This window comes from Pteropus alecto, unplaced genomic scaffold (genome assembly GCF_000325575.1).
Source record: "Pteropus alecto unplaced genomic scaffold, ASM32557v1 scaffold90, whole genome shotgun sequence".
Lineage (NCBI taxonomy): Eukaryota > Metazoa > Chordata > Mammalia > Chiroptera > Pteropodidae > Pteropus > Pteropus alecto.
The window spans coordinates 316,957-325,984 of record NW_006429894.1 but is presented as its reverse complement, the minus strand read 5'-3'; the positions used below and the strand labels follow the sequence as shown (position 1 = coordinate 325,984).

The following is a 9,028-nucleotide window of genomic DNA, read 5'->3' as shown; positions in this document are numbered from 1 at the left end:
AATAAGGCCACTCCTGGGCTGCCCTGAGTCCCCGCCCCATTCCAGCACTCGGGGCAGCCCAAATACGGAAGCCCCAGCTCCCGGCCTGGCTGCGGGAGACGGGGAAGGAAACCAGCCAAGGCCTCCACGTTCCCGCCCAGGCTGGGCCTTCCAGGGCGGCCGGGAGCCGCCTGGAGTCGCTTCCTGGAGACGCAGCTGGACCTGGAAATTCCAAGACCAGGGAGGCAGAGCAGCTGGGGGCAGCGGTCACCTCTGCCCGGTCTCCGGCCCCAGCACGGCATGGCCCACGGCTCCCTCTCCAGGTGGCTCCTCACCTCGCCCACTGGGCCCGGACCCTCGGGGACGTCCCTCCTATGGGCCTCCGCTGAGCCTCGCTCTCCCAGAGCCCCGTCCTGTTTCATCCCCTTGGCCCTCCGCCCCTGTGGGCTCCACCAAAGACTCACCCAAGCAGAGTTGAGTGAACTTCTACCCAATAATTAGCCAAAAAAGAGAGTTACGGGTTCATTATCTGGGCAAATGACTCAGCATTGGGTGTGCATCCAGATGCCACCTGGCCACATGAGGCCTCGTGATGCCGTCTGGGAACAGGCATCCCCGGCGGAGAGTCGGCCCCCTCCCCACCCCAAGTCAGAGTGATTCTCTCTGCTTCCGGAAGAAAAGCAAGGCCCACAAAGAAGTTCAGGCTCACAGAACCGGCCAGAGGCAGGGTTGGGCCAGAGCCCAGCACGACTTGGCCATTTCTGCCACCCAGGTCCCTTCCGGGCAGGCCAAGCATGTGGGAAGTGAACACTGGCAGCAGAGCTCAGCCTGCGGTTCGGGAGGCGCTGGTATCCGAGGGCATGTGGGCTTCTAAGAGCAGCCCAGTCCCATCGGCCACCACCGCGGGGTCGGGCCGGACCCTAGCCTGCCCTGGAGGGGGTCGGTCACAGTTCAGGGCCAGGCACTAGCCTCAGCCTCGCCGGGCCCCCAACCAAGAAGCTGAGCTCTCCTGCCCGTGCACGGGAACTGGCCGACCCCACGGAAACCACGGGAGTGCAGGCCCTCTCCGTCCCTGCTCCCGGGTCGAAGGTCAAGCCCAAGGCCACTGTTCCTGGCCTCGTCCTGTGCGTCACCCTGTCTTCCTGCCTGTCCCAGCCTAGAAAGGGAATGTAGGCACTGAGCTGGGTTGATCCACAGCCGAAATGCCCAGAGGAGCTTCTGGGGACACACGCGGGCCCGGCTGGCAAGGGACTGTGGCCCCGAACGCCAGTCTGGCCCAAGCCTGGGGCCTCTCTCCCTGAGGGAAAAGTCCCTGACTCCATGGGTCACCCTGGATCCTCGAACCCAAGCTGGACGCTTTTCACAGAACCGGAGAGGTGGCAGCTCTTCCACTCCACGTCCTTGTCAACAGCCGACCAAGAGCTCGGAGCAGCTCTGGGCCCCGGGAACAAGCAGGTCGCGGAGCCGGCCTGGATTGTGGAGACCATCTGAGCACCGAAGCCCCACTGCTGAGCGGGGGACCCCAGAGACCCACAGCCGTTCCCGGTGGTTGTTAGTGTCGGCCGCCCGTCCAAGCCCTGCCCCGGGCTGACTTTCTGCAGCTGCTTCTAGTCCCCGGCACCGCTCGCATCCTGGCCCGGCCTGCTCCCTCCTCCCTCTGCCACCCCCCAGTTCCTGACTCCCCTCAACTGCCTGCCCGACGGCCACCCCAACGAGCAGGACAGCAAGCCCGGGCGGCTCAGCCACAGCTGGCCTCTGGTCAGTGATTAGCAACAGCTGAGGGCAGAGAGGCTGCCTGACCCTCTTCCCGGCCATGTCAAGCCCTCCCGCTCCCTCTGAAAAAATAAACAGCTCAGAATTCCTCAGTGCGGTGAACTGCTGAGGACGAGCCGCAGCCGCTGCTGTCTGCAGCTCCCCCAGGGGTGGGGGCCGGCGAGGCTCCGGCAAGCTGTCTGTCCCCACGCGTCGGCGCAGCCCGCGGGCTGTCACTCCTGCACTAGGCAGCTTCCACAGGTGGAGATCTGGTGAACAGGTGGCCCAGGGGGACCCTACTCTGTCTGCATCAGAAGTCACCTGGCACGAAGCAGCCACAGAGTCCCTAGCTCCGCTTCACGTGATGCAGGACGGCCGGCCACACTGCGGCTGCCTCAGCCACATGTGTGTGTGCACGTGTGTGTATGCATGCATGTACGTGCACATGTATGCTTACACGTGTGTACACGCATGTGTGTGTGCGTGTGTGCTTGCACACGTGTGTGTCGGGAGTGTCTTTCACTTACTAAATACAGTTGTTGGGAGCGCTCCATTCCCAGGCTCCCTGCATCCCGATGCTCACGACACCCCCCCAGGCCCCCCGCCCCCATGACAGAGAAACCCCACGCGGAGAGGAGCGGGCGACCTCGTCCGTGAGCACACGCGTAACAAGGCCGCGTCGCACGCACCCTGCCCGACCGGCCTGCTCGGAAGCGGGGGTTGGCAAGGACGCCCCAGCACCCACTCTGCTGCCCCCAAGGAGGACGTGGGAGCTGCAGCTGCCTCTTCTCAGCGGACTCCCCCACCAATCACCAGCGCTCAGGAGTCTGGGGGCTTCCCCCACGCTACCCCTTCCTGGAGGCTTGGGGAACACCCCAGCCCAGGCGCTGGCCGTCTCCGGCTGCGCCGGTTTCCTGCTCCTCCGGGCTCTGGGCTTTTGGGGGTGGGAGCCACAGAGCGTTGGTGCTCGTCTCCTTCTCCCAGCTGCAGGAGCAGGAAGGGAAGTGAGGGCGGCCCTGAGGCGGGCGGGAAGGGACAGCCGCGCCTCCCCCGGAGCTGCCTTTTACCCAGGGGTGATTCGGGCTCACGGGCTGGTGAAACCTTGGGCTAAAAGCATCCTCCTCCTAAGTGACAGACTGTGGCAGAGGGGAAAGACGAGAATGCTGGCAGTGGAAAATTTCCCCAGCCTGGCCCTCGGCCCCCAGGCCACCACCCCCACCCGCGCTGGCCAGCTGGTCCCGTTGGAAGAGGCCTCTGCAGCAACAAAGAGGCCCTTAAGTGCTTCCCGCCCCAGCTGCAGCTTCAGCCAAATGTCAAGCTGTTTACATCCCAAGGGGCCAGTTCCCCAGGGTGCTGACAGGCCAGCCTGGGGGTGCCCCTCCCCCCCCGTCCCCAGGGACCCGCAGGGCCTGGCCCGACTCACTGCACAGGAAGCAGGACTTGTGGAAGCTGTTGCCTTCACACTGAACCTCCTCGGCGAAGTACACGGTCTTCTGGCAAACCCCGCACCTCCTGCCTCCTCCCCAGTTCGGCATTCTGCAACTGGACACAGACAGGAAGTCATCTCCAGGGCCACGGAGACGCAGGCGGCCCAGCCAGGCGACCACGGGCAGGGCCTGAGAAGCAGAGGAGGCCGAGCCGAGCTCCTGGGGCCCCTTCCCCACGTCCTGCGCCCTCGGCCAGCTGCGGCACGGTGGCGGCGGCAGCCTCGACGTTCACGAAACCAGAGCTCAGAGACGCAGACCCCGTGCGAGGGCCATGGCACGCGGGGCCCTCCTCGTGGACAAGCGGGGGGCTGGGCCTCCCCGCGGCTGAGACTTGGGTCCCTGGAGGGGTCCGTCCTGGGCAGACGGGCTGGGGAGCCCACCCGCAGGGGCTGCTGGGCCCTTCCTGGCTGTGGACACACTCGCTGCCCAGCTCAAGGCCTTGTCCCTTCACCGGGCTCCTGAAGGGAGGCCCAGCCACGTGCCGGGCTCGAGGGAATGGCCACCTTTTCCTTGCTGACTACCCTGGTTTTCAGCCACATCGTGTGGCCTGGACCTAACCTAATCGGTCAAGGTTACTGGCTCAGGATAGGCTGGCCACACATTTCAGGCCAACAAGCCAGAATAAGGGAGCTCTGGGGGCTCTGGAGAGAAAAATGTCCCGACCTTCCACGAGAAGCTTCTGGAAGCGAGCCCCTCCCTCGATGAGGAGGGGGAGCAGGGGCTCTGGGGTGTTGTCTCGAGGGGGAACAGGCAGTCCCAGGACGAAGCTGACAGCAGGAAAGACAGACCCGAGAGACAAAAGAAACCCACTGTGCGGTGACGTCATCCAGCCACCGAATTCGGCCAAACTCACTCCGGACTTTCCAGCTAAAGGGACCAGCCAAGTCCCTTCAGCGCTTTAGCCAGGGACTTCACGGGCGGAAGTGTCCCCAGAGGCAGCCGCAGAGGCTGAATCCCCCTCCCCCCGTCCCAGCCAGGCCACCAGGTCCTTTCTGTGGAGCTCCTCACTCAGGCCCCATCGGGGGCTCCCTGGTGCCTGAGACGCCCCCACCTCGAGCCCCCTGCAGCAGAGCCCACTCACTCCCCAGCCCTGTCACCATCACCACACCTCCCACATGTCGGGGCTGTGGTCGGCCGCCCCGTCCACCCCTACAGAGCCCAGAGCAGGGCCTGGCCGAGAAGGAGCCCGGCGATGCCTGTTCGGAGCTGGGGGCCGTGCACTGTCCCTGCCCAGGGGTGCAGGGCCGGCCGCCTCTGCACGAGGAGCTCCCCGTTCCAGGTCTGAACGGCAGCAGCTCACACACGTGCAGGACGGCCCCGCTGGCCACCGACCTCTGTACCATCCTCCGTCCGGGCCGGTCCTCTGATGGCCCCTCCCTGCCCTGCGGACACCAGGGGCCAGCTGCCTGGCTGAGCAAGAGCTCGGGGCTGCAAAACCACACAAGGAGGACACTGTGATGGGGGCGTATTACTGTCCCCTGACCTCCCGTCCCCCTCCTTCCTGTAACAGAACCCTGACTCCGAGTGACTCAGTGGTGTCCCCAGCCCCAGCTCCAGGGCACAGCCCGGCTACCAAAGCCAGCCACGGGCCCCTCCCTGTGGGGGCTGCTTCAGAAACAGGCATGAAATGTCCGGGGGGAGGGGTCTGCTGGGGAAGCTTCCGGGGAAAATGGGCCTGTCACATGGAGCCCCCAGCTCTCTTCTGCCTCTGACGAGGTGGCTGAGCGTCACCTCGGAGCTTGGGGACAGACTGCACTGCCACGTGCCGGACGGTGGACACAATCTCATTCCCTTGGGAGGACTGGAGGTGGGGGGCGCGTGCCCACTCGCCCACAGGTAAGAGGTCGCGGCTCAGTGGGCCACTAGCTCGCAGTCACTCAGCCACAGGAGACAGAACTGGGGTCCAGCGCAGACCGGCCAGATTTGAGACTTGTCACCCCACCTGCCATGCTGCCACCCCCCACACTGAAAAGCGCCTGCACGTGATGAGCACGCAGGACACCGGTGCCTGGCCCTCCCCTCCCCTGCCGCCCCTGAACCCACGGGGGACCGCTCTGTTGCCAGGAGCACCCCAGAGGGACGCAACCTCCCCCACCCCGCAGCTGGGAGCCGGTCCAAGCGGTGCTCTGTTCCCGGACGCCAGAGCCCTCTCCCTGTGGAGGGACCCACAGCTCCACAGACGTCCCCTTGTGCGCGATGGCCCCGTGTCAGGCCCGGCAGGGCTCCAGGGTACAGGGACATGGGCGGGGACTGGGCCCCGGGGACCTGCCAGGGAGGAAAGCTGCCCGGGACACCTCTCAGCTGGGCCATGCGGGATCCTTTCGGGGGACCAAACTCTCAGCTGCAGGGAGGACTGCACCCCCTTCTCTGGGGGGCAGGGCCCTCTCTTCACTGCGCCCCCTGCCCCATCCGTCAGGGGCCTGGACTGCCCTAAAAGGAAGCCAGACTCTCAGTTCCCGGACCGTACAGAGGCCTCTGGGGAACAGGGGCCCTGCAGGAGACGGGGGGCAGACCTCCCCCAGGTCGGCGCTCAGGGCACAGCTCAGCGTCAGGGAAGTGGGGTGGTGTTCCCGCCTTCCTGGCCGAAGGGCAGTCATTTCCGCTCTGAGCCCGTCTGCCTGCCTCCGAGCCGGACGCTGGCTCTCAAGTGTCCACGCCGAGGGTGTAGGGACAAGCTGGACGTGACGGCACAGGGCCCGCAGACCCCACGCGCCCCTCCCTCTGCTCACCACTAACGGGTCCCCCTCGGGGCCGAAGGGGCAGACCCAGGGCACAGATCCGGGTGCAACCTAAACCTCGTGAGGGCTGGGCTGAGGTGGCGGGTTCCATGTGGTCTCAAGTTTGAGAAACCGTCCCGGAGATGGAGGACCGTTAAATGCCGGAATAACTTCCTTCACCGAACCAGCGATGCGACGAAGCATCGCGTCTTCATCTCTCCAGTGGAAAAACCCGACTCTCCTCGTCCAAATCTTTCGTTCCCTAGGGCCAAAGAATGACTTCTGGGCACAGCTCATGTCCCCACCTGCTTGCACTGGCAGAGACCGGCCGGGTGTTTGTCAAGTCAGAAACGCGCTTTCGGTCACCTGAGCTCTGTGGTGTCTGGCCAGGTACCCAGCAGAGATGTCACCCTTTCTTGCACGCCCCCACGTCAGGGGGGTGGCTGAGGAGGGGAGGAGGGGCCTTGCCAGTCAAGGTTCAGGGCCTGTGTCTTGGGGTGACACTGAGAAGCCCAGGAAACAGACTGTCCCTGAAAGTGATGATCACTAGCAGGGGACAGACGGCCAGCGTGGCGACGTGGGCTTGGCCAGCACTGATGGTCACTTAACCCCCTCTCTCTACTATGACTGTTCTCTTTCCGAGGCCATGCCCGGTGGCCCTTGTGGGGCTGTGTCAGAGGGCGCTCCCTCTGACAGCAGAGCTGTCCCCCCTCGCAGCTCCGAAAGCTGAAGGTTGACTCGGGTAGAAACGGGGGTGTGTGGTTCACGCACATCAGGACCATCACAGGAAAAACCCTGCACTGCGATGAGTCCCCTGGTGTCCTCAGCAGGTCGCTTCTTTGCTCCCGTCTGCAGTGATGTCAGCTTAGAGCGGCGACGATGGCTGAGCCCGCTGAAAAGGTCTGACGTCTCTTTGGTTGATTTGTGAAAACGAAGGGCGCTCAGACCTCAGGAAAACGGGTTGTTTGCAGCTGACACGTCGGAGGCCCGGCCCACGCGGCCGAGGACAGCGAGGCTCTGGTGCCCGGCTGGCGGGCGGGTGCTCCCGCTGCGAACTTGTTTCTTCCTTCTTTGTCGTGTTTGCTGTGGCCTGCTGGCTCTCGGGAGCACTGGAAATGCCACAGTCTGGAAGGGACGGCTGCTGTGTATTTACACACTTCACCATACATGGGAATCACTCAGCACTGACGTCAGCAAATTCCTGGGGAGCTGCGTCACCATAGCAACTCCTGACACCCGGAAACCCAGGCAAAGGGCTCCTGTCGGTACCCAGGACCCCCGCTGCACCTCCCCCACCCCCTCGTGGCACCAGACCTGGGAACAGCGCACCCACGGGGGACCCACCTTCCGGGTCCCCCGTCCCCCTCCCTGGCCATGCAGCAGAGGGAGAACCTAGGTCCTGAGTTCTAACCCCAGCTCCGTCTACATCACACGGGCGAAGCCACATTGTCCTTAAATGGTTTACGAGCTGCTGCAAAGCACTCTGCAGAGCTGCTGTGTTCACGGCGGCCATTTCTCTGGTGAGCTGCTCTAGGAATAGGAAATGCAGAGAAGCAAAGTAAACAGTAAACCAGCGCCTGAGGTGGGTCTGGAAGGGGTCTGCCTGTTTGACCGGCCGCTCCCGCTGCTGCCATGGGTCGGTGCTCACCGCACGGACGGGCCAGCACAACGCGGGACGGCTCCGGGCTGTCCCTGGGGCTGGCACGTGCAGGCACCTGCTCACTCTCATCCTCGGGAAAGACCCGCTCGAGCATCAACCGTTCGTTCAGTTGTTTCTCTTGAGGTGTTTGCCAAGTCACCTGAGTAAGGGGAGGGAACGGTCCCCGGATTCCCCTGAGCGCCTCGGTGTGTACCGCATGACGCTCTATCCTGGAGTAAACCCGCCCAGCACGAACTCCCCTGAGCAGCTACCAGAAACCTCCCCGCCAGATCTTCAGTAAATAAACACAACGCCTTCCCCCCTCAGCGGGCGCTCACTGCGCTCGCACGAAACGCTGGCTAGGACCCTGGCTAGGACCCGTTTACGAGTGTCCGGCAGGGCAACCCGGCTAAGAGCTACCTACGCCGTTCACCCCTCGTGGGCCAACCCAGTGTCAACACCAGACTCCCAGGCTGCGACTCCGGTCGGAAGCCTGGCTCCAGGGCAGACGTTTGCAATTAAAAAAGAAAACACCGGGCCAGGAAGGAAGGGGCAGGACAGAGGACAGACAGGGGCGACAGACGGGGGCAAAAGGACTGGGCTGCTGGAGGGCCGGCCCTCCGGCTGGTCTCCTGCACCCTCCCCCGCCCTCTCCAGCAGATAAACTTCCTTCCTGTCTGACTGTTCCATGATGGGACAGCCGGCCGAGGGCTGAGGACAGAGCCTGGACGGGGAGTCAGGAGGCCACACAAGTCCCCAAGCTGTGCTCTGAGGACAGGAGCAGCCAGCGCCTCCAGGCTCCGTGGCTTCTGGAGCGGGTGACGGGGAGAAGACAGAGGCTGAGCCCTAACGTGTGCCGGGTCCGTGCAGCCTGTTCCCAAAGCACTCTCCCCAAAGGCAACCGCAGAGCGAGACATCACCTGTCCAAGGTCACCGCGTATTAAGTGGCAAATCCAACGTCAAGACTCAGCCTGTCTGCCTTCCCAGCCGTCTCTCACCGAGACGGCAGGCTGCCTCTTCCGGATACGCTTTCTACCAGGGCCCAGTGGATGTCTTCGGTGCCCCTGTGACAGGACCCCAATGCACAGGCTCTGGGCAGGGGAGGGCCTGCCCACTCAGTCGCCCCCACAGAGCACCGTGCCTGGCGCCCAGGCCAGGCGCAAAGGGCCTGGGTCCATTACAAACAAACGGGGACCAGGACTTTGCAGAACTCACTCCTGGGGAGCAGATGAAACACCTGCCCAGCTGGTGCTTGTTGGGTAACTGGCCATTTGCCCTAACTGTGCTCAGTACCAGCCACTTCCTGCTCCCCAGCCTTCAAGGCCTGAGGCCACACAGCATCTACTGAGGGTTCTATGGGGCTTGTAATGGTCCCCACCTAGCACCAGGACGTGGGTAGAGAAGGGAAACCGTGCAGCTTCCATCCAGTTCTTCCGAGAGGGAAAAGGCACACC

The 9,028-nt window shown here is 64.0% G+C and overlaps 1 protein-coding gene across 2 annotated transcripts in view; it reads right to left on the bottom strand.

Moving 5' to 3' along the window:
• The window catches only part of CSRP1 (cysteine and glycine rich protein 1), a 9,129-nt gene extending 5,856 nt beyond the window's left edge, over window positions 1–3,273 (bottom strand). For both annotated transcript variants that reach the window (XM_006904425.2, XM_015587485.1), the window contains exon 1: window positions 3,155–3,273. In XM_006904425.2, the coding sequence (XP_006904487.1) occupies window positions 3,155–3,266 (112 nt within the window). In that variant the 5' untranslated portion in view covers window positions 3,267–3,273. The remainder of the gene's footprint in view (window positions 1–3,154) is intronic.
• Window positions 3,274–9,028: the final 5,755 nt, after the last annotated feature.